The sequence below is a fragment of the Acomys russatus genome, chromosome 24, assembly GCF_903995435.1.
Source record: "Acomys russatus chromosome 24, mAcoRus1.1, whole genome shotgun sequence".
NCBI classification, from domain to species: Eukaryota; Metazoa; Chordata; class Mammalia; order Rodentia; family Muridae; genus Acomys; species Acomys russatus.
The window spans coordinates 625,877-652,236 of record NC_067160.1 but is presented as its reverse complement, the minus strand read 5'-3'; the positions used below and the strand labels follow the sequence as shown (position 1 = coordinate 652,236).

The window sequence follows — 26,360 nt, the reverse complement described above, 5'->3', positions numbered from 1 at the left end:
TATTTATAGAAAGCAAAATTGGGTCAATAAGTGGATGTCTACAAAGAAATTACATTAACAATTACAAAGTTGGAAGTAAAGATCACCTCAATAAATTCAGATATAGAAATCTACTGATGGACCAGTCTGACTCCGTCTTAAGATCGTAAGCCATACTATTGCATCAAAAGATATTCCAGTTTACCATAAAACTTAAGTTTCTGTTTCCTATAAGTTGATGTGAACCACACCCTGACCATGCTTGACCTCCCTTCATCAAATCACATGATATTCTGCCAAGTAATCTTAAACTGCTATCTGCTTCTCTATTTTGTTTGCCAAGTTTCTGAGCTACCAAATTCCTTCTGTAAACCATCAGTTTATGGTTTTGCCCTATGAAAAGAGCCTATAAAGTTAGCTCATTGTTGGTCTACTGACTTCCACTTTAGGGAAGGATGGCTGCTTTGTGCTTTGTTGTGCACAGAATTAATGCTTCCTTCATTTGACCAAAATTTGGTTTGGTAGGAGCTGGGCATGGTGGCGCATGCTTTTAATCCCATCACTAGGGAGGCAGAGGCAAGCAGATCGCTGTGAGTTTGAGGCCAGCCTGGTCTACAAAGTGAGTCCAGGACAGCCAAGGCTACACAGAGAAACCCTGTCTCAAAAAAAAATTTTTGGTTTGGTGGTCTTTACTCTTCTTGGGTAAAATTAACACTATGGATGTCATTTAAAATATTATTTTTATATAGACTTAAAATAGTAACATGTTTATAATAGGATAATCAGAATAGAATCTGTGATAATGTCATGGCCATTTAGATGAGCATCTTGGTAGAGTAGTTACTGTAGGAATGACTGCCAATATAACAGAGATTATATGTTCCATGAGATCCCTATTTATGATCATAATCCATCAAGAAGCTGAGAAGTTTTCATGAAAGTTCAGAGTCAGGGCAAAAAAAAAAAAAAATCCCTCTTCCAATGACTTTATTTTCTAAACAAACTCCTGCATGTTCAGTCAATACATTAATTGTAAAAGATGAAGTGAAAGTAGATGTGTTCACTAAAAACATGATCATAGTAAGGTAAGTTCTATAATTAGGTAGTGGCCGGAGTTCTATAACTTTATGGAAATTCTAAAAAGAAATGTGAATTTTTAAATGTTAATTTTAATGAAAACATATTATAGGGCCTGGAGAGATGATATGAATCCATCCTGCAGGGAAACTGGCTGTGATTCCTAACACCTATGTGGCAGCTCACAATCTCCTGTAACTTTGATTGTGGGAGATCCAAAGTCCTTTTCTGCCCATTGTTGGCAACAGACACTGATGTTGTACACATAAACCCATATATGAAAAAATGCTCATACACATAAAATAAAAAATAAATAAACCTTAAAAAATGAATAGTTATATTTCTAATTGAGATAAAAAAATAAATATGTTAATATTGAAGAGAAATTGTATAAGAAAAAGATGTTGGGGATGATTCAGCATGGCTATTTAACACTTGAGTTATTTGATTCTATTGTGGAGAAATGGTGTAACTTTGTTTCAATCAAAAAGCCTGGTGTGGTGGTGCCCACATTTAGCCCCAGCACTTGTAAGGCAGAGACAAATGGAGCTATATGAGTTCAAGGCCAGCTTGGTCTGCAAAGTGAGTTCACTTCAGCCAGGACTTCAAGAGGAACCCTGTCTCAACATACCAAAAAGAAATTTAAAAATATTTTTAAAAAGCCAAGAGATGGCTCTGTGGATAAAGCACTTGCTGTGTAATCATAATGACCTGGGTTGAAATGCACAGAACCCATGTAAAGGCAAGTAAGGTAGATCCATGCACATATATGCACACACAAATTAAGTAAAGTGATAGAAATATTTAAAAATAAATTAAAATGAAACAGAAAAGGAATAGCCATCTTCTTTGTTACTAGTAAATATTTCTGTTCTTTACTTCTAAAACCAAGTAAGCATATTTTGACATTATTAAAGTAATAAATCATTGACTATTTTTAAACCAATAAAATGAGTTTTAAGCTCATGTGCTCTTTCTAAAATAAAACAGCTAAGTTATGGGTTTAATATCTTTAAGAATAGAAATAATATGCTCTGAAAATATATCCTGTCTCTCAAACAACTGTGTTTATTTCATAATATTTTAAAGATATGAGAACCAATGTATCTAATGTATCTCCTGCAATAAGACTTGTAGACATTACATACAATAATGAATAGGTAGAAATCGTGGACCTCAGTGTCTCATAAGCACATCCCAGTTTTTCAACTGTCTATGTCAGAAACTGTCCATATTTGTTATTAACAAATAGATTAGGAAGAGGTTGCAAGAAAAAAAACTGGCCTCAGATATTCTAATACTATAAGATAGGTGAGAAGCAAATGAATTGTGTTGTACCTCAAAATAGATTGTTAATATCTAGAAGTTAAAATGAAATTTTAATTTTTTGATTATAGATTGGAACAAATAATGGAAATAGGAAAGTGTTCCTTGATTGAATTTATTAAGGGGGAACATTGCCAATAATATTTGGGTTTGCCATATTTCTACTCATCTATCTCATCAGTTGTCTGGGGGAACTTGGTATGATCATTTTGATCAGAATAAATACCCCGGTCCATATACCCTGAGCAACCTCTCTAGTTGTGGTCTCTGCTATCCCACTGCAATTGGTCCCAAGATGCTGGTAGATATATTTGGCAAGGACAACTCAAGTCCCTTCTGGGACTGTGTTCTGCACGTTTTCATTTCTTGTACCTTTTCAGAAGCTGAGAGTGGAATGCTAGCAGTGATGACCTTTGATATGTATCAGGCTATTAGTAACTTTTTGCTCTACAGAGCAGATCATGTCCTGCATGGTATATTCCATGATCATGTTCGGGCTTACCAGTTGGGCACTTAAAATGCTTTGATACATACTTCTTTCTGTGAGTTCAATGATATCAACCATTTCTTCTGTGATTTTTCAGGCACTTTACCTCCTCTCCTGCCCAGATACTCAATGGAATAAGTTGTCATTATTCACTATTTATGGTTTCCTTTAACTGCGTACCACTTCAGGGGTCTTTGTTTCTTCTCTATAATTTCATCAGTCATTTTTTTGTTTGTTTTTTAAATGTTATTAATTTATTCAGATTACAACTCAATTGTTATCCCATCACTTATATCCTCTCATTCCTCCCTCCCTCCTACTTTCACCCTATTTCCCTCCCCTAGGTCTATGCCTGAGGGGGAGCTCCTCCCCCACTGTATAGTCATAGGCTATTGAGTCTCATCTTGGTAGCCTGCTTATTCTTTCTTTGAGTTCCATCAGGCCTCCCCACCAAGAGGAGGTGGTCAAATATGTGCCACCAGAGTTCATGTCTAAGTCAGTCCCAAAAATCCACTCTTCTGGGTCTGGGTGGTGGTGGCACAAACATTTAATCCCATCACCTGGGAAGCAGAGGCAGGTGGATCTCCATGAGTTTGAGGCAATCCTGGACTACAGAGGGAGTTTCAGGACAGCCAGAGCTGTTATGCAGAGAAACCATGTTTCTAAAAACCAAAAGAAAAAATCCACTCCTCTGAGAAGATGTTCAAAGCTTTTGCCACCTATACATTGCTCTTGACTGCATTTGCCATTTTTCAGGGAACTCTACTCTTCAGGTATTTTTGATCAGGTTATTCTTAGTCCCTTTATCAAAGGTAATTAAGTCTCTATTTTATGCTCTTGTAATTCACATGCTGAGTCATTTGATTTTTAGCCTGAGAAACAAGGATGTAAGAAAGCTTTGAAGAAAATCAAAAGCAAGTGATGGTTTTAAATATTTATTCAGTGTCCACACGACATTTCTGACATTGATGTTCACTTTCAGCTATTCATTATATTTTCCAGCCTGGCCTTGAAGTAATGACACCCTCATCTCAGTAACCCACATCTGAGATTACATGACGAGCACAGCTAGCCATTCGTTGTATTAAGATTTATTAAATTGAATTTAATAATATTTATAGAATTACTTAGATTTTACTCTTTTTGCATTGATAGCTTTTTTCATGTCTCTCATTGAAACGCTATAAGTCAAACTTACAGACACATAGCAGAAAGACAGGCATAATACAGAGAGTGGCAGGAAGATTCTGTGTCATAGCTGTGCTAGACTACATAATTAAACCCTGGATCAAAGAATAAACATCTCATTGATTAGGTGCTTTTCTGTATTTTCTTTCTGTATTTTCTTTCATGCTGCACTGTCTTGTGTTTATGATCATGAGTGCTATCATCTAATGTAAGTCATAGACATTAAACTAAATTTTGAGTGAAAAAAATAACTCTTAATGAGCTTCAAAGCGGCCATAAAATGAAGTCTCAGCGGACTAATTCTAAAGTTAATGTTTATATCCAGTTTTCAGGAGAACAGAAACCTTGCTACGATACCCTGTCTCATATTTAAAGATATGGATACTGAAGAAAGCAATGGATGCAAGGAAAAGCATTTGAAAAGGGTAATAGAAGGTCCTCTAGTCACTGAGGTAATGACCCAGATTCTCACCATCTGTTCCTGGCTGGCAAAGGCTCCTCTGCCTCTGTACTTTCTTGTATTGCACCATTACACTTCACATTGCAGAATCCCAAGTGGATCATTGCATATTGTCTGACTTATGGTTCTCTTGTTGTGAAGAGACACCATGGCCACAGCAACTCTTATAAAGAAACACTTTTAACTGAGGCTGCCTTATAGCAACAGAGGTTTAGTCTACTATCGTCATGGCCTGAAGCATGTCATGAAGTTAGGCTGTTAAGTTTCAAAACCAGGAGAAATAGCTGAGGTGCATATTTAGCATTTCAAAGTGGACCTGGTTCACTTCTAGGCTCTTCCTGCATCCTTCAGTTCTTACCTGTTTCAGGGTATGGCCAGCATACCCTGCCTGCTATTCTAAACTCTCTAGCTCAGGGGGCTGGGTTGCTCTTCAGTACATAATGCAGACAATTGGTAAGCCACCCCATTTGTCCTTTTGGCCCCCTGGAGATTGCACTTGTTTCCACTGACCTCCTGGCTGCTGCCCTTGTTTCCCCTTTCTCTCTGCTGTCTTCCCCCTGGCCTTCCCACATGCTTCAGGGCCAAGATTACTCTGGACTGTCCCAGATCTGTCTGTGTCTATCTGTGCTATCTCATATATCTATGATAAACTTTCTCCTCCTACCATACCTGAAAACTATAATAATCTTTCCTTTCCTTTTTATTACTTTTTTATTCAGTTGAGTGCAGGTAGACATGTGTTGGAAAAGGAACTGAGGCTTCTGTATCTGGATATGCAGGCAGCAGGAAGAGACTGCCACATTAGATTTGGCTTGAGCATTGTAGACCTAAAAGACCACCCCAGTGATACCTCCTCCAACAAGACCACATCTCCTAGTTGTGCCATTCCCAATAGGCTTATGGGGGCCACTTTTATTCAAACCACCACACATTTCCACTGGCTTTAATTAACTTTGCATAGAATGTATTCAGTAGAGAAATGTTTTCCCAATCCAATCTTTTTCTAATTTTTTTTATTATTTTCAATTTCAATTATTCTAAAATAATTAATACATTTCATCAATTATTTTTAAATATTCAAACTAGTATAAACATGCAATAAAAAACCCAACAGATGATGATGTTCTACATAAGGTGGTTGTGATAGTTTGGATAAGAACGGCTTCAACAAGATCATATGTTTGAATGCTCAGTCATCAGGGAATCACTCTGTTTGAAAAGAATTAAAAGATTAGGATGTTATGCCCTCCACACCTTACTGGAATAGGTGTGGCCTTCGTGGAGGAGGGCTGTCCTTGTGGGTGAGCTTTAAGATTTCAAAGCTGCATGCAGACCCAGTGTCTTGCACTCTCTATCAGCCTATGGACCAGAATGCACTTCTCAGCTACTTCTTCAGTAACTATATGCATGCCACCATGAGCTCCAGCATGATAATAGTGAATGAACCCTCTAACACTATAAATGAGCCCATAATTAAATGCTTTGTTTTCTAAGAACTACCTTGGTCGCAGCAATGGAAAAGTGATTAAGATATTTTTATGATTTTAGTTGAAGAAAGTTAGTTCAAATATGGAATATACTAAGTATATAGAATGTACACCATCATGAAACCAGTGTTGTAAGAGGTCAACTCATTGGGCGATAAGAACATGACCCAATGAAGTACTCCAGTGTGTTAAAGTGCTTATTGTGCAAGCACAAAGACCTGAGTGTGAACCTCCAACATCCCTTAGAAAATTTTGAGTACCTGTAACTCCAGCACTGTGGCACATACTTGAGAGCTCACTCTCCAGCCAGCCCAGCCACAAATTGTGAGCTTTGGATTAAGTTAGACACACTTAGCCAAAGGAGTAAAGTACAGAGTACTAGGAAGACTTCTAATGTTCTGCTCTGGTTGTAAGTAGGAGTCAAAGGACACACACACACACACACACACACCATTGCAATGTGTGAAGAAAGCACCTTTAACATTGACATTAAAATTCATGTTAATAAATTATTTAAATGGCTAGAAAGTAGCCAGAAAGCATCAAACCACTGACTGTTCCTTAGGGAATAGATGTGCTTTTGTGTGCAAGCACACATGTTAGTAGGATTTTATCCATAAAAGAAAAAATTTTTCATGCATACATGTACAGTTTACTTGAAAACCTTTGGGTAGACATATGAAATATGTTGCAAGAGGATACATTTTACATAGTTATACTTTTATGTTCTGTCCTGGATAGGCAGATTCTTTTTTTATTATTATTAATTTATTCTTGTTACATCTCAATGTTTATCCCATTCCTTGTATCCTCCCATTCCTCCCCCCTCCCCATTTTCCCATTATTCCCCTCCCCTATGACTGTTCCTGAGGGGGATTACGTCCCCCTATATATTCTCATAGGGTATCAAGTCTCTTCTTGGCTACTTGCTGTCCTTCCTCTGAGTGCCACCAGGTCTCCCCCTCCAGGGGACATGGTCAAATGTGAGGCACCAGAGTACGTGAGAAAGTCATATCACACTCTCCACTCAACTGTGGAGAATATTCTGACCATTGGCTAGATCTGGGAAGGGGTTTAAAGTTTACCTCCTGTATTGTCCTTGGCTGGTGCCTTAATTTGAGTGGGACCCCTGGGCCCAAATCTGCCTATCATATTGTTCTACTTGTAGATTTCTAGGATAGGCAGATTCTTATCATAAGAAATGTGTATTCCAAAGATTACAGAAGAACAGATGGGGGATGAAGGCTAGAAATGAATACTGCATATAATAAGTATAAATTTATTACTGAAGTTTTAAGAAGTGTAGAATTATGTAATGTTGTTGGCTATACAACCAATGAATACAATGAAAAACAAGTAAGATTTGTTTTAAAAAGGTGAATGCTATAACATATCATTTCTTAATAAGAAATAAAATATTTCTGTCAAAGTTGATGTATTCCTGAGATAATGTAAAGATTAAAATGATGAAGTATGAAATATGTCAGGAACGGATAGGGCTGGTAGAGTGGAGTGGCTGGTAGAGTTTTAATAAGTTTCTGCTTTGTATGGAGAAGTAAATCTTAGGTTATATGAAATAATTAGTAGTTTTTCTTCTGATATGTGTTAATTTGGTTACCATAATAAACAATTAACAGTGGACATACCACATAAATAGAATACAGATCCAGAATTATAGTTAATCACACCAAACCCGGAGGGAAATAAGTCTGTAGTCCCAAATGCCCCCCAGTAAGATAAAAATCCTACCTGTCTTGTGCTTATCTGGCAGAGACCAGCTCAACCAAGGTAGGTGTTAAGTTTCCAAATCTAAATACGTAAGATTAAATTCTGAAAAGTTACCCTTATAGAATATAATGTTAACAGTCAAGTTTTGCTTTCTTAGTTCATGTGTTTTCATACTTAATTGCTTAAAATATTTATTTGTAGAGAAAGGGAAGAATGTGTCTACATTTAATACTAGTAATAATAAAATTAACTTCAATCTGGCTACATAACAAAGACTTTATTTTTTCTATAATTACGTAAACACATTCATGAACTTAATGGGCTTTTTATGACAAAATTGATTGCAGACAGTGAATAACATATTCAAATTAATTTTCATGTGTGTATAGTGCCATGATTTGTTAGATCTAGAAAATTACTGAAATGTTCTTCATCCACATTCCATTTTTCACACATCACCAGGGACAAAGACAGAGGTTTTATGAAGTACATAGAGAAAGAGAGAGAAATACAGCATGAGAAACAGAGACAAAGACAGAGACAGACAGACAGACTGACTGACAGAATCAGAGGCAAAGACAGAGATAAGGAAATAGAGAGATTTTATATATATATATATATATTCCAGAAATATATATATATATTCCAGAAATATTTTTATCCATCATCCAACTTCCAGAGTAGTTTGAAGTATTAAGAAGTATTAAATAATAGTTCCATTCTGCAATGAAAGTTATCAGGGTTCTGTCTTTCTGAATCTGGCCGTGCCAAGACATACAATTAGCCATAGGAGCTTTTGTCTTATTTCATGGAATGATAAATCACAATGCTTTGTATATCCAGAACAGGAAACTCTAGATCCTGGTGAACAGTTATGGAGAAGTTCCTTATTGTTTCTGTAAGCTACAATTCCCTGGGACATGTAGTTCCATACCTAAGGGCCACCTGAGGCACCCATGGGCAGGTTAGTGCATGTGAGAAAGCAGGTTAGTGAGCTCTTTCACTTGCTGCTATCTGTGAGATGGACAGCTTTGGGGCATATAATAGTAAATTAATTTTGAATCAGGCTTAATGAAAATGCATAATAATTTTGTTATATTTTATGGCATGTCTTGGTCAGAAGATTCATCTGTGAGTAGCAGAACCCTGACTGCTGCTAACAGGTAATAAGAACTGAGTACCAACTATGAAGTTTCCAAAAGAAACTTGCATCAGGTGTAGATGTAGAAGCCTATTAGTATTACTCAAGAACCTAGTCTGTATTTCTATAACTGATACAAAATTCTTTTTAAAGCCATCATGATTTATTAGGGGGATATTGCGATCTTTTTTCTGTCATATGACTTCTTCAAAGAACAGAAGGTCTTTTGTACCGCCTGTAATGCCACAGTTTTCAGTGTCATTTTGAATTTTAAATACTGCTTTCAGCCAAATATACCGTATGGCAAGAAAATATCACACAGAAATTATGGAATTTGTTGAAAGCAACATCCTTCATAAATAGCAAGGAAATTATATCAAATTATCTAATCAGCCAAGCTGAGATGTTGGGTCTTAAATCTTTTAACTAAAAAGAAATGTATCTTCACACTGACAGACTCTTTTATGGGAAGCTAATAGCATGTGAAGACAATTATCTTCTCTCTTATAGGTCGATTGTTGCTGTCCAGCAAGAAAAATATACCCTTCCCATCCTCTTGAACATTTTCTAAACATTTTTGAAGCAAAGAAGAATGGAGAGGGAAAATTGCTCTTCATTTACCGAGTTCATATTAATGGGAATTACAAACAACTCTGAGGTAAAAATGGCTCTGTTCACAATATTTCTACTGGTCTATTTCATCAATCTTGTTGGAAACCTTGGAATGATTATTTTAATTATAGTGGATCCCCAGCTTCAAACTCCAATGTACTTTTTCCTCAGTAACCTCTCTTTTTGTGACCTCTGCTACTCCACAGCAGTTGGACCCAAGATGCTGCTAGGCATAATTGGCAATGACAAGTCAATTCCTTTTCTTGCCTGTGCTCTGCAGTTCTTCATTTGCTGTACATTTGTAGATTCTGAATGCATACTGCTGGCAGTGATGGCCTTTGACCGGTACCAGGCCATTAGCAACCCTTTACTCTACACAGCAAACATGTCCAGCAGGCTGTGCTCCTTGCTCATGGCTGGGGTTTATCTTGTAGGTGTGGCCGACTCTTTCATACACACAACATTGACATTTCACTTATGTTTCTGTGGCTCTAATGAAATTGATCATTTCTTTTGTGATATCCCTCCCATCTTACTACTGTCATGCTCGGACACACAGGTCAATCAGTTGGCAATATTCACAATTTTCGGGTCTATTGAGTTGAGCACTATCTCAGGAGTCCTTGTCTCTTACTGTTACATCATCTCATCCGTCTTGAAGATCCATTCTGCTGAGGGGAGGTACAAAGCTTTCTCTACCTGTGCCTCCCACCTAACCGCAGTTGCAATTTTCCAAGGAACTGTGCTTTTCATGTATTTCCGGCCAAGTTCTTCTTATTCTCTTGATCAAGACAAAATGAGCTCACTGTTTTACATCCTTGTGATCCCCATGCTCAACCCTCTGATTTACAGCCTGAGGAACAAGGATGTGAAAGAAGCCCTGAAGAGACTGAGAAATAAAAGGTGCTGCTAAATACCTTTCTCATATATAGCAACTGTTTTCCTAAAATTAAGTCATATAAAATTGAATTTTAATTATTATGTTAATTTAATGAAATTACAACCCATTTTAATGCTAAATTAGGGAAAATTGTTCCCAAAGTACCACTGTCCATTCCATTTGTTTATACACACATGTGTGTTCCTGTCATCAATGTTATTTTGGAAGATATGCAATATAAATTTTTTATAATCTAATAGGAATATTCAAAATATTATTATTATTTTATCTCGACTATTATCTTTTCCTATCATACCCACAACTCTCATTCTTGCTACCTATTTAACAATGATTCACAACATATATTTTTGTCCAAGCATATTGTAATAATTGACTGTGTAGTCTTATTAAACTCAGTTTCCTGTATCTTGACATACTTTTTATTTTGCCTCTGAAAAAGCAAACCAGAGTTAACAAGAATGTGGTATATTTGTGTATAAGTTCAGCATGTTATCATTGAGATTGTCACAGATAATGGAGATTAAGTATAAAGAAGTATTTTAAATTTTCTAAGGCTCACATTATATTTTAGTTTTATGAAGAAGTGTTACCAATAATCATCATAGGGTTGTTAAAATATAATAGTAGCCATAATAGTAACATTAGGAAAGTAAAAAAAAAAAAATCAGAATGTTCTCGAACTTAGTAGATTCAGTAATTACCATGAACTAGAATTTCATCCTCTCCTTCCTCTCTTTCCCTTCTCTTCCTTCTCCTGCCTCTGGAAATATCCTTAAATTATAATCAATTCTTGGAGAGTTCAGAGCACTCCCTTTTATTGCAGTAATGATGTTAGCTGAAAATTAGGTTTGATGATTTTAGGACCTTTTCTAGTTTACTGTTTTCTCTGTGTTCTCTGTGATTGTGAAATATGAGTTTATTGCTATGTAAGCCCCATATTACTTGTAAAAATAATCACATAGTAAAATTTATGTTTCACTTGTATATGAAAGAATTGTGTTTAATCTCTTAAGTTTTATCTGTAATAATGACAACAGTGATGCGGGTAATATAATATTAACTTTAGAAAGCAAATTATTTTTAAATGTGGCCTTGTAATGGCATGTTAATTACATTTAGAGTTCCTTTTATTTTTATTTTAAGCTAGTGACTGCAATTTCCTCTCTCTCCTATCCTCCAAGTCCCTCCTCTTCCACTTCTTTTCTGCACACCCCCATCTACTCCTCCATCTACACTTCTCTTAAGAAAAGTGGAGGCCACCGAAAGATATCAACTACACATGTCATATCAAGTTGCAATAGGATTAGTCACCTCCCCCCATAGTAAAGCTTGACGAGGTAAATCCAGTATGAGGAGAAGAGTCCCAAAGCCAGGCAAAAGAGTCAGAGACAGCCCCTGCTCTCGCTGTTAGGAGTCCCAGAAGAAGACCAAGCTACACAACTGTGACATACATGCAGAGGACCTAGATAAGTCCCATGCAGCCTCCCTGGTCATGGATCTGTCTCTATGAGACAATATGAAGCCAGGTTAATTGATTCAGTGAGTTTTCTTGTGGTGTCCATGAGCCCTTTTGCTCCTACAATCCTTCCTTCTCCTCTATCTGGACAGTTATCCAAGCTGCACCTAGTGTTTGACAGTCGGTCTGTACAGCTGTTTCCATCAGTTGCTAGATGAAGCATCTCTAATGACAATTGGGCTAGGCACCAACCTGAGTATAATACAATGTCATTAAAGTCATTTTGTTGATATATATATATATATATATATATATATATATATATATATATATATATATATATTTTTTTTTGGCACTAATCTTTGACTCGAAGTCCTGGCTCTCCAGACAGTGTCAAGCATGGCTCTCTCTCTCATGGTATTGATATTAAGTTGGACCAGTAGTTGGTTGGCCAATCCCATAATTTCTATGCCACTTTTACCCCAGAACTACTCATAGGCAACACAAATTTTAGATCTAAGGTTTTTGAGGCTAGGTTAGTGTCCCCATGGCTCATTGGAAGTCTTGCCTGCTTAAAGGAGATGGCTGGCTCAGGTTTCTGTATCCTCCATTGGTAAGAGTCCTGTCTAGGGCCTCCTTCATACTCTCCTGGGAGTTTTTCTTGCATGAGGTTTCTAGCTCCACCCCAAGATGCCCCCCATTCCAATTGTCTCTTCCAATACTCATTTTCTGCATTCTCCCCCCTCACTTAATCTCTCCTGTTCCTGTTCCCACTCACCTCCGCCCACCCATGGCATCTATTCTATTTTCCCTTTCTAAGGAGATTCATGCATTCTCTCTTGAACTCTCCTTGTTAAATAGCTTCTCTGAGTCTGTGGATTGAAACATGGATATCCTTTACTTTACAACTAATGTCCACTTATAAGTGAATATATAACACATGTTTTTCTGGATCTGAGTTACCTCACTAAGGATAATTTGTATTCTTATTATTATCTTCTTGAATAAAGAGTTGATGCAGATATTTATGTCTATTAATGCTGAAATTATTTAAACTTATATCCTTAGTGAAGCATGTTAAATCATACAGGAAATTGATACAATCTGTTTAATCCATTTTAATTTTTGACAAGCAATGCATAATTGTTCTATAATCACTGCCATACTAATTTATAAAACTGTATAAAAACATATATTCTTGCTGGACAGACTAGTTCATTATTACCACAAAACACCATCCCTAGATTTTGTTTCAAGACAAAATCTGGCTATTATCTAATCTTGGCTTTTCTCAACTGAATAGTAAGCCCATAATTGCCTAGAATATACAGAGATCTACTTGTCTCTTTTTTCCTGAATATTGTGATTAAGGGAATGTGCCATTATGCCTGTCTGCATCTCTACATTATACCCAAAAAGAAATAGTGCTTAAGCCTAAGATATAATATGTAAGAAAATTTTTTACACTGTATCATTTGTGGCAGGATAAAATTTCAAAATCTTAAATCTTATTATATACTGTTATTAATCATACAGGAAACTGTCCTACTCTCTTTTTATGGACTGTGTTTAAGGACAATGTTTGTGGTTTTTGAGGCTCCAACTTAACAGGGATTAAACTGAAACTCCTAGTCTTTAATTATTAAGGTCTTATAAATGATCAAGTCCTTTAACATATTAAAAAATGTATTTTTAGTCATACTAAGAACCAATGTGATTAATTTTATTTTCAAGGTCAAACATAAAGTGAGAACAAAACGTTCTATTTAAGTTTGCAAAGTATAGTTTAGAGCAGCTAACTTGATACAAATATCGCCTAAGTCAAGTATGCCAACCCTCAAATTGTCAGAGATCTGCTGAATATGGCATTTAACATGTATAAATTTATTATAAAAAACAGAGATTCCCAGATCATAGCAGTAGTTCTCCAATGTCTCAGAAGAGTTAGACACAATGGCAGGTGACTTCAACCCTGGATTGTTATATTCTGACCACTGAACAAAACTGGTCCCAATGTCTCTCCCTCTGGTAGGTCTCAGCCTGGACTGTGGACAAACTGGAGAATTATGCCTCACATTGCTGAATGCAAGGTAGGGTCAATCTCTTCCATGTCCACCTTCCACAGAAAGAGCCTCTCATCCTCTGTGTCTAACACCAGACTGTTTCTGCCCATGGTGCCATGCTGCCAGGGGAGACAACTGGGACACCTGTCTATTTACTGGGATATGAGTGACCAATCATCTCTGTCATTTTTATTGATACATAGTTATAATGTATCCTCCTCTACATTGATGACTAAACTGATATTAGCTTGATAGCTAGAAATCTGACAATTACCTCCTTAGGCCAAATTAATCTACCATGTTAGTTCATTGGTTAATTCATTTACTAGTTAAAACTACTAGACACTAACTATCTTATATAAAATGACAAACAGGTGTGTCTTACTCACAGACCTCAAGTTAAAGATAAACAGATTTCAGATATTTTTCCAGTCATCTTCATATGCATTAACCATCAGATTTAGATACAGTCTACTTTGTTTGCAAACTCCTTTTTACCATTCTTTTAGCTAAAGGACAATGGCTACTTAAAACAATTTCACCTACATCTTAAAGACTGCAGAAAGGTATTCTATGACTGTTAGAAGGTCTAAGAAGGTGTTTTATGAATGTTGGGGGATCTAAGAAGGTGTTTTAAGTTGGTAAATGCAAGTTATAAAGGTCAGCCTGTCTAAAAGGATGTTTTATTCTTCCTCTTGCTATGCTATTGCTGTATTAACTGTTCAGAGAGTTGACACTGATAAATAGAGCTCTGATTTATTAATAAGACACTAATCAATAGAGCTAGGATGTATTAATAAGCTGTGATAAAAACATTCCACTATATGATCTTATGATAGTTCTAAGCTCAAGATTTTAAATTTCCTTTGGTTTTTCATAAAACAGCTTTCATTGTGCTAGAATTATATACCTCTAGTCTAAAAAGAGGGAAGAAACCCCTTTTTCATGATGTGTACTGATGCTAATGTAAGCTTTTGCCATCCTGCTTTACAGGAGATTTCTGTACTACCCATGTTACTGTTCCACAGATGTCAGAAAGATCCACAAGGCTGCTGCTTTTCCTAAGCTCACCTCAAAGAATATATATGCTTTTAACACAAAGTTCTTTTCCCAAGCCTCTACTATGCTACACATCTAATGCCTTTTCTTACAATGTGTACATGTCTAACAATGAGTATTTCACTGCGGATTTCAAATATAGGTGACACTAATGTGTCTAAAATTTATCTCCCTTTATGAACATAAAAAAAGTCTTGTAAACTACAGAAAATCCACTTCTCAGGTCAATTGCAATCCAGACAAGTACTGCCAATCAACAGGCTAAGTTTCTCGCCTATCACCTGTCTCTGAGAGTAGGATTCACTTCCCTTTCCCTGGTTTTGGGACTCTCCTAACTTCCTGATTGCCCTTTCTGTGCCCAACACCAACTGCTTAATGCTTCCTTATGCCCTAGAGACCTCTCTGGTTCACTGGAGGTGGAGGTATCCTCAACCCAGATCTGCATGGCTGTAGCTGATCCTTCTTGCTGACCAACAGCTAGACCTATTCCAACTAGGTGAGATCTCTGACACAGTTCCTCCCTCCATCGCCCCCCCCCACTGTTTGGCCCCCGAAAAATCCTAGTGCACTAGGTGGCTGTGCCCCCAGGCCAGCCTCGGAGCTGTGCTCTATTGGCAGCTGACCAGATCTGACAAGTTGCTGGAACAGTCTGTGTATCTGTTTTTTGAGTCACAGTCCATTTATGGGGATGCCCTAATAGATTACTGACTTCACCTCCCCATGAGAAACAGTCCATCTGCTGCTTCTCCTGGCTCCTCTGGGATGTTTTCTGGAGAGCTTCAAATCCCTATGCCCACATTAAGGGCTGCTAAGCTTTTACACCTCTGCAACCAAACTTGGACAGATGCAAAATGAGACTTTTTAATTATTACCAAAAATCAGGTAAAATGGAAGGAAGTTCCTCATGTTCAAACCTTTTCTTTGCTCTCCACAAATTATCAAGCATTATCTTCATTGTCTCTTTCATTATATTCAACCTTTTCCTCTTTGGGCTCCCAAGAATTTCAAATGTACACCTATGGGAATTTTTCCCCTAACATACTAACTTTGTCTTCTACCCACATATATGTTCCAGCATTCTTCCAGGCTTTCTAAATCCTTGACATCACCAAAGCAGCTACCCACAGATGTTCCAGTCCAAACTCACAGCTCATGTCAGCTGCGCCTGAATTGCCCCTCCTAGCTGCAGATGTTCTCAGACCCTGGACAGCAAATGCAACAGCCTGTTCTTCCAAAACCTGGCCTGCATTTTAGTTTTTTAATCCCCTGTTGCCACCCTACCGTCGCAGGCAGGAAGTAGTTAGGATGATTACTTCACCCCTTATCCATTTACAAAATCCTAAAATGTGTGCTCTAGACCCAGGACAAACAGCTCCACGTTCTCCCAGCACTCCTCAGTACTCATTTGCTGCAGGACATGGATGACATACCCTACCCCCGACCCTGAACTTTCAGGGCAGAGCATTTCCCTCCCCTTCACTATATAACCTGGGCAATTTATTGCTATTGCTTTTTTCCCTCTCTCTTTTCCCTTTACATGGCAGCCAAATGTTCCTTCCAATGAACCTACATTTATATATTTTAACTTACCTTATATAAAAATCAATCCGACGTTCCTCATTTTTAAATTATAGGATAAGGGATGAATGTTAGGATTTTGCTTTAGTCTGCCTACCTGTGACGTCGTTGCCTACCTGCCACAGGGACATGGCCTACCCAAGATTATGAAAGGCCAAACTCTTGTGGCTCTTTCTCTTGCTCTCTTACTTCTCTCTCTCTCTTTTTCTCTTCCTCTGTCTATCTGTCTCCGTCTCTGTCTCTCTCTGGGATACTCCTCCCCCCTTTCCTTTTTCTCCTATGCTCACTTAATAAACCTCATATGATATAATACCTGTTGCCTGGCATCTTAAAATAAAATAAGATGATCCCAGGCAGCAGAATTTATATCATATGAGGTTTATTAAGTGACCCTGAGAGAGAAGGAAAGGGAGGAGGAAGTATACCCTAGAGAGAGACACACAGAGAGATCGGGGAAGAGAGGAAGAATGAGAGAGAAGTAAAAGAGTAAGAGAAAGAGCCATGAGGAGGATTTGGTCTTTTATATTCTTTTTTTTTTTTTTTTTTTTTTTTCAGCAGTAAGGTAGGTTTTAATTTCATTTGTTTTTATTTTTCTTTTTTTATTAATTTATTCATATTACATCTCGATTGATAGCCCTTCCCCTGTTTCCTCCCATTCGTCCTCCCCTCCCATTTTTCCCCTTCTCCCCTCCCCTATGTCCGTGACTGAGGGAGACCTCCTCCCCCTATATATGCTCTCAGAATATCAAGTCTACACCCCAGTGCCAGGCAGGCAATGACATCACAGATGGGAGAATTGAAGCAGAATCCTAACACATACTACTTAAGAGTTGGAAAATACTTAAAGAGCCATGAATCTTATAATGTATTTTTCTCAGTTATAATTTCCATGTTGCAACCAACCAGGTTTGGTTTATATGATAGTCACAGATAGGATACCAGTAATAACATTTTGTGTACCATTTCAATACCCATTATCTTGAGATGAATTAATTTCCATTGGTATTTTGGAATGATACAAAATTAGGAGAAAGACCAAAAAAATCACCACATAACATGTGGAAAGTTCACAAGAAGCATTATATACTAGAAAACAGATACAAATTGAAAAATTGTGTAGTTTTGTTTTCACATATCTCATAAAATACAAACTAACTTTATAGATTAATTGAACATATTATTAATGAAATCTGTGTAATATGTGAACTTGAATATGCAAATTAAGAGAAATTGCAGATTAATGATTGTTCAGTGCTAGTGAGTTGGAAAATAAGGAAAGTGAAAATTTAGTGGTTAAGATTTGTTTTTGTGCTGACAAATGATTTAGGATGTATGGTGTTGCTTAAAATTAGTTTAATTTATAATATTATATTATATATAAATATATATCTGTTTATATTTATATCTGTTTAACATAAATAAGGAATTATTTGTCCTTTAAAATAGGGAAGCATCTGTGGTAAAATTTCTTTTACACATATATGTGTACTACTGCATGGTCAGAAAAGGGCATTGGATCGGCTGGAACTGGAGTTAGAGTTGATTATGAGGTGCCAAGTCCTGTGAACTGACTCTGGGTCTTTTGCAAGAAAAGCCAGTGATCTTAACCATGGAGACATCTCTAGTGTTTGCATGGACAGGGTTAATCACAATTGAATAAACATAATCATGACTATTGATTGGCATGTTGATTTTACATAAACTTAACACATTCTTTAACTGTAAGCACTGAGTGAGAACAGTAATTATGGATGTAATGTCTTGACTACATATATTTAACAACAGCGGTAACATGTCTAAAACAGAATCTTGTCCAACACTCTAAGTAGGTGTGATGTCAGTGGGCATCAATGGTACGAAGGAACACGGTTCACAGCTTTTACTTTATATCAATGTTAAAAATTTCCAATTGTGCAGTCAAGGTAATTAGACACTTCTAGATCTGTACCATATTTCATGCTTACTTCTACTTTCAAGCACAGCATTTGTAATTTTGGCTATTTAGAAAGGAAGTTTATATTCCTAAATATAACTTCCTCAATCTGTATAGTGATTTATATATAATTTATGTTATATATATGAGCATAACATTTTCGGGACCAATTGACATATTCTTTGCAGAAACTATCCTTGCTTTCAACCATACAGAAAATTGTCTCAAGAGACATTCATTTTCTTGCACAACCATTCAGGAATTTGTAGAAAATTTTATCTTTGTAGTTAAAAAATATTTTCTATGATTTTAGGCAAAGAATATTACATTGTAAAATATTGTTTTTAACATATCAGGAACATAACTATTTGGTAGATATGTGCATTCATTCTCTTAGTCATGCAAATTTCGGAAGTCACCACTAATGTGAGCCATTTCTTGACTGAATCCATCTACAACCACTGCCTCAAGTTCATGTCGTTATGAGTCATGAGTTGCTTTCCTGGTTAGACAGAAGGTAAACTGGAAATGACATCATCTAGATTTTCCTGAACTTGCTGTGGTCTTGTGACAAAAACATGAGTACTCTGTATGGAAACTCTGAATGCCATTTCCAGTTTGGATGAATATAAAATTAATGCTTGTTGTCCATCACTGTTCACTAATCTGCCACTACATTATCAAAAGAAGATACAGACTGACTGACTGAGTGACGTGGACATGAAAAAGAAAACATCATGATACAGATTCCATGACAGCTCAAATGCCTGGATGGTCATAAAGTGCAGCCATTTCAGCTGCCAATAAAAGAAGAGTGGTTACAGTTCAAAATACAAAATATTGCATTTTGCATCATTAAAAAGAATATATATGCATATATATATATATACTTTTACAGTTTTTGAATATTTTTTAAAGTTGATTTCAAAAAAACACACAAAATTCCAGACAAGAGGTTGATAGTTTACAAAGAAGGGAGGGGGTAAATGGAAGAAGGAAGAGTCGGAGAAAGACAAAGAGCAGGAGAAGGTGCAGGAAGAGGAAGAAAGAACATGCAAAGGGACAGACAGATTTCATGGTATTGTGTCAAACCCTGTGATCATTAGACAGACTAGCTCACTTCAATTATAAATCCCCCAGAGTAAACAACAGGTCTTATTTAAAGAATGTTCTGAGGTCTTACTCTAGAATATATTGGAGAATATAGATAGACTCTGAAAAAAAATTACATATTTTAAAATTTTGTAGCATTGTAATGAATCCAATAAAGGTATGTACTTAATATAATTTGTTTCAATGAATTTAACATGACTTACTTATGTATATTACCATTTACACTTAAAAATACATGTATGTTTATTATCAGCAAAGGATATGTAGTGATATAATATTTTGAAAATATAGATTATTTGATTTTCTTTTAAAATTTCAAAGTCCTGATTCATGCATCTTCATCATGTTCTGTATATAACTTCTATTAGCTCACACAAAGTCAAATAACTTCATTATATAGTGAGCACAAACGCTAAAATTAGCATAATTATCACTATTATTCTTCATAATCACATAAACATTAATATTTATTAATAAACTAGCATGTAAATCATATGTTTACATATGTTACATATGTCTATCCTGAAGACAATATTTGAAGAAAGCTTAATCTTTACCTAATTAATAACAGATAGAGATTGCATGGTATTGACTTGGGTATTATCCATCCTCCTACTAAAAAATAATTTCTTTGTTTGAGTTACTTTTCCTGAAGTAGGCTTGAGATTGAAATCAGTTGAAATGGATAAATGAATGAAATTAGATGAAGATATTGTAGGATAGTGTAGGATTTTAATAATTCGCACTTGAAATCATATCATAATTGTGTTACTATGCACAAACAATTTTTATTCTTAGTAACTCAGTTCTAATCTCTCTCTCTCTCTCTCTCTCTCTCTCTCTCTCTCTCTCTCTCTCTCCCCTCTCTCTCTCCTTCTCTTCTCTCTCTTCTCTCTCTCTCTCTCTCTCTCTCTCTCTCTGTTCAGAGTCTCTCTGTCTCTCTGTGTCTCTGTCTCTGTCTCTCTGTCTCTCTCTCTCTCTCTCTGTCTCTGTCTCTGTCTCTGTCTCTCTCTCTCTCTCTCTCTCTCTCTCTCTCTCTCTCTCTGTCTCTCTCCATGTGTCTGTGTGTGTGTGTGTGTGTGTGTGTGTGTGTGTGTGTGTGTAAATATCCATTTCTCTTAGTCTGTCTCATTTCATTTACTTTTACTTGATTGGTTTCCATTCTGAATGTTTATGGGTATCATCTTGTAGTTTGACAATGTCAGTCTTTAACATTAAAATCAGAATAATGTTGTCTCTTCAATAATGTAATATATAACTTTTAAATTGAATATATTCAAATATTATATAGGGTTATTTTTTCAAACAATAAAATATAATTGCCTATAGTTACAAGTGTAGGGTAGCATAAAAGGAACTTTTAATTCTAACTAGAACTTAGCTTCCATTAATGAGCCTTACCTTGTTTCCTTCAACTCTTGGTTCTCACAGGAACTAATAACTTCTACAAAGTTCTCACTTCTATGAAAAAGCTGATGTGTTTCCACAATAATGTACACCAAATTTTTATCAGTAGAGTTATATAACTGTGGGAGACTATGAATATTTTAAGTAATTCTTTTGTCCAGAGTACTGTGAATGCAATTATAATGCAATAAACTTTAATTTAACTTGTCTTTGAGGCTTGCATCTTAACCACGGCTTATGCTTATCACAAAGGATTGCATGTGTAGCTCTATTTTGCGTTGAGCTTGTCCATTTGCCCTTCAAATTAATTACAGCATGCTATCACACAATGCTGTTCACACCAAAACAATGGTGTGAAATGCTGTTTCTGCAAGAGACAATAGAAATAAAATGATTCTTCTAGAGCCCCACTCCAACCAACTTAATATTCATAGACAAAAGTTACCAAAATGTCAATGAGTAGAAGACAGGGTTCTGAATTCTAGCTAGAAATCACCTCTTACACTTGGAAAAAGCTTGATGATGCAAGCACTTATATGTAGTAATAATTTTCCAATAAGACAGTAAATCACTTTTGTCATATAAGAAGCTTTCTATCACACATTAAATTCAAAGATTTTTAGAACTTTTAAGAACTCTTGTAATGTAGGTTTGCAGATAAGGAAATAAAAAATATATATAGCACCACCACAAATCACAGAAGCAATAATACATCACATAGTGGAAAACACTGAATGAAATACATTAGTATGACTTAATGATGGGCTGAGAGGTTTGAGACAGTCATAGATGAAAGCACTACGATATAATCCTTTCATAAAATACTAAACATGCACCGTATTCTTTTAGTTATTACTGAGCCTTTCTATATATTTATCACCTTAGTCATGCTCACTAATCACTGTAAAATCTGAACATAATTTGAGTGCTGACTTTGCAGATTTTACATTAAAGTTTAAATGGTTTTTTGTATTCTATAGTATGCTATGGAAGTTTAAATATTTTGTTTTATTCCGTTCCTTGATATTGATTTTTTAATAACCAAGCAACATAATTATGTAGGTATTGTTCTTACCAATAAATTGAATTAGATTGAAATTATGTATTTAAATATAAAATAAATATAACTGGGAGTCACAGGAAATATATCAGAGTAATAAGTCTAAACTCAAGGAACCTTTGTTGAATATACTTTAGTTATAAAACTATAATGAGTTTTTTAAATTTTTTATTAATTTATTATTGTTACATCTCAATGGTTATCCCATCCCTTGTATCCTCCCATTCTTCCCTCCCTCCCATTTTCCCCTTATTCACCTCCCCTATGACTGTTCCTGAGAGGGATTTCTTCCCCCGTATATGCTCTAAGTGAACATTAAATATTAAAATGTTTTTCATCTCTGAGTAAAATTTAATAAAATTTCTTTAAAATGGTAAAATCTCAGGTTTTACAGGCACATTCCCAGAAATAAGTTCATACAGAGAATGGAGAAATAAGAAGGAAAGCAATTCTTTGATTGTCGAAGAAGAAACAAAATTAAAGAGAAAAATGACTCAGACTTTAACTAAACCACTTCTACAGATGAAACACGAGGATGTCGAGGCTGAAGGCAACATTTCCACAGTAATACAGTTCGTCCTGCTGGGCTTCTCTTCTCTTCCCAACCTCCAAGGGATTCTGTCTGCAGTGTTTTCCATCATTTACATGATTATCCTCATTGGTAATTCCCTGATAATATTAATAACTAGGCTTGACCCTACATTGCAGAAACCCATGTATTTTTTCCTGGCAAATTTTTCCTCTTTGGAAATCTTTTATGTATCGGTTACTGTCCCAAGGATTCTATTCAACATTTGGACACAAGATAGAAACATTTCTGTGGTGGCTTGTGCTGTGCAGATGTGCTTCTTCCTTATGTTGGGAACTGACGAATGCTTCCTCCTGGCTGTGATGTCCTATGATCGCTATGTTGCCATTTGCAACCCTCTGCACTATCCTCTAGTCATGAATCAAAGAAAATGCACTCAACTGGCAGCAGGCTCCTGGCTCAGTGGCATCCCAATACAGATTGGGCAGACCTGTTGGATATTTTCTATGCATTTCTGCAATTCTAATAAAATAGACCACTTCTTCTGTGACATACCACCCATTCTCAAGCTGGCCTGTGGGGGCACTTTGGTTCATGAGCTGTCGGTTTATGTCGTCGTTATGGTGGTGGCTGCACTCCCCTTCATGCTGGTGCTTACATCCTACAGCAAAATCATTGCCACCATCCTGAGGTTGCCAACAGCCAAAGGGCGGGCCAAAGCCTTCTCTACATGTTCTTCCCACCTGCTGGTAGTGGTTTTGTTTTATGGGTCTGGTACTATTACCTACTTGAGGCCAAAGTCCATGCATTCTCCTGGTACTGACAAACTGCTCTCTCTGTTCTATACTATTGTGGCTCCCATGTTCAATCCCTTAATATACAGCCTTAGGAACAAGGATGTGATTGCAGCTCTGAGAAAATTAATTCTCCAAAAATAGGACCATGAAGGCAAAGAAGTCTTTTATTAACCTGTGTTAATGGTACTTCCCTTATTTTGAAATATTTTATCTCCATATTAAGAAAGCAATAACTTCCATTTGATAATACAATTTCCTCAAGCTTAAATTTTCTTGTACAGTTTATTCTGTTTAGACATGTATTAGGTAAGAACATCCATCTTCAATGAACCATCTCAAAAAATGTATATTTATTTTTTTAAAACAAAATGTTAATATTTCACATTTTTAGCATTAATAATTTTGGTAGAAATCAAAATTTGAAGTCCCTATCTTAATGTTGATGGTATTATTTCTCCAAATCATCACACCTATATTTTCTGACAATTTTCTATGATTATGAAATCCATATTACAATAGCTTCCAATAGAAATAGAATAATGAATGGCTATTGAATAAATCAGTAAGTGATAAATGAATTATCAGTGATTCTTTCTGGACCCTACTAACCAATTCTGAAAAAAAAAATCTACGAATTTTACAGCCTCAGTTCTTATTTGATTTTTTTTATTTAAGTGATTGCTTCACTGTGGGATATTTCCAAAATAATATTAAAAGGGAAGCTGAGACCCATACCCTTTCCCATAATTAGTATGAGGTGACTTTATGCTATAATGCAGATCTATAAACATACTCAGTACTTTTGCACATAATTTTCTACTTTGTTATTGAAACCCTCGATTACTTCACTATGAGATTATGTTGGTGTTCCTTTTTCAAACTGTAATTCAAATATCTATCCCCCTGCCTTTTTAAGTGCACCAAACAAATTTCGTACATTTAAATGTGAATACATGAGTAATTTCAGTATTTACTGCAGTCCAAACAGTTATAATCCAAACTGGGGTGGTGTGTGTGTGTGTGTGTGTGTGTGTGTGTGTGTGTGTGTGTGTGTGTGTGTGCGTGCACGCGTGCGCACGCATGCGCATTCTCATGCTTTTAACCCTGACTAGGGGTACTAAAATCATTCAGCTTTTGGCGTGGTTTTTTTTATGGAGAAATTGAATATCAATTAGCATAGTCATACATTTTCATCTATTCCATACCAGATTTCTAAGAACTCATTTTAGGAGAGGTTGTGTCTTTTTCTGCAGTGGTGCTGCTATTGCTATGTTGTCTGCTCAGTTAACTACCCTCTATGCATGTTCAGACAAGCAGCCAAATTAAATTTAGTTAAAGAATAGCATGAAATAAAAGGGGGATACTTGGGAGGAAGAAAAGTGTTAGCAAGTGCGGGAGGTATAAGATTCGCAATGAAAGTAAAATTATCACAGTACATTGCATATATTTATAAAACTGATGAAAACTGATGATAAATAAAAATCTCATTTAAAGAAAAATTTAAATACATGTGTTCTATTCTGCTCAATAATAAAGGAAGATTGTTTTTAAGTATTTGGTAACACAAAACTTGAATACAACAAAAATTGAATAAACACATGCAGAAGACCAGATACACATGCAAGGTCACAGAAAATTGATATTATGCTTAAATGTTAAAGCTTAAGGACTAGAGGAAGGAACATAAATAGGCCAAAAAATATTGACTTTGTTTTCTAAGGTATAATCCATAAAGGAGATGATATAACTGGGTTTCAGCAAAATTTAGATAGTTGAATCTGATTATCACTCTTTTTAAATTATCTCACAATAGGAATGTTCACAAATAGATTTCCCTAAACATTTAGTTATGGATAGAACTATGTAATAAGTGAATATGCAAAATATTTTAATATATACTCTATCCAAAGGTATACCAGTGTCATAAAAATCTTACAAAATATAGCTATCATCATTAATCATTAAATTTTGCATATTCCAAATTAAAATCTGTTAAAAAAGATATATTTTAGTGTCATATCTAGGAGAAGAAAAATGACAAGTGGTAGAACTCAAAATTGAAGAAATATATAACTTTTGCATATAGATAAATTTCAATGTGTATATAAAATAGCTATTTGTCTGTGTCTCTACAAATTAATATTTTAATTACATATTCTATTCCTTAGCCTAGATCATATTGTATTCTAAGCCTAGATCTTCTTCCATTATGTTTTTAAATTATTTTCTATATGGCTATAGCTTCATAACGGTTATGTATATGTATAGGCACAAGGTTATTTTTTAGTTTAAATTCTGAATTCCTATGTAAATGTTGTGCAAACTCTGATCCCCAATTGTCCTCATATTGTGTCAACAAAACACTTTACAGCCATTCAATGAGCAGGAGAGAGAATAGGGCTGACCTTCCTGCCTGCCGGGGGAGGAGCACTTAGAAAAGGAAGCAAGGGATTCAGCCTTGGTTAGAGGTCCAAAGGCGATCAGGAGGAAGGAAAGCTACAGAGTGCAAGTATTTGTGGGATGTCTTCTGGGAGTAAGAAAAAAGGTAGCATAGAGTGTTATGAACAGACTTAAACTGCTCAGACTGTGTTGTGAAGCCTTGTATTACAGAAAAGTCTCAATTATTTGTGTGATAGCCAAGTCAAGAAATAATCTAAGAGAAACAAACACTGTTTTATAAAAATTGTCTTCTCTGGTGATTTGGAAGTTGGATAAGAAATTGCTTTTTCTACATGTTTTCTTCTTGCCGTGAATTGGGGATTAAATTCTATAGAAGAATTTCTGTATAGATACTCTGCATGCTCTTTGCAGTTTATACATATAAAGGACATATCTGGCACTTCGTATTAGCATCTATTACTCTTCTCCACCTTTATAATGGGAGGAATAAAGAGCCCTAATTGGATCATAAGACATGGAGAAGGACGAGTCAGGTTGAAGGTCACAGACTCTCAATCAATCCAAGATCTCTGATAACTC

At 35.9% G+C, this 26,360-nt stretch overlaps 2 protein-coding genes across 2 annotated transcripts; both read left to right on the top strand.

The window, feature by feature from the left end:
• The first annotated feature begins 9,453 nt into the window (after positions 1-9,453).
• On the top strand, positions 9,454-10,398 carry LOC127207333 (olfactory receptor 5W2-like). Its single transcript, XM_051166730.1, has one exon. The coding sequence runs from the start codon at positions 9,466-9,468 to the stop codon at positions 10,396-10,398; it is 933 nt and encodes a 310-aa protein (XP_051022687.1). The 5' UTR covers positions 9,454-9,465.
• A 12,146-nt stretch (positions 10,399-22,544) lies between these two features.
• Positions 22,545-23,522, top strand: LOC127207371 (olfactory receptor 10AG1-like). Its single transcript, XM_051166766.1, has one exon. It carries the CDS (start codon positions 22,545-22,547, stop codon positions 23,520-23,522), a length of 978 nt encoding a protein of 325 aa, XP_051022723.1.
• Positions 23,523-26,360: the final 2,838 nt, after the last annotated feature.

What these genes read in the sequence shown, in the direction of transcription:
- LOC127207333 (XM_051166730.1), top strand. Translation starts at nt 9,466, where the DNA reads ATGGAGAGGGAAAATTGCTCTTCATTTACCGAGTTCATATTAATGGGA.
- LOC127207371 (XM_051166766.1), top strand. Translation starts at nt 22,545, where the DNA reads ATGACTCAGACTTTAACTAAACCACTTCTACAGATGAAACACGAGGAT.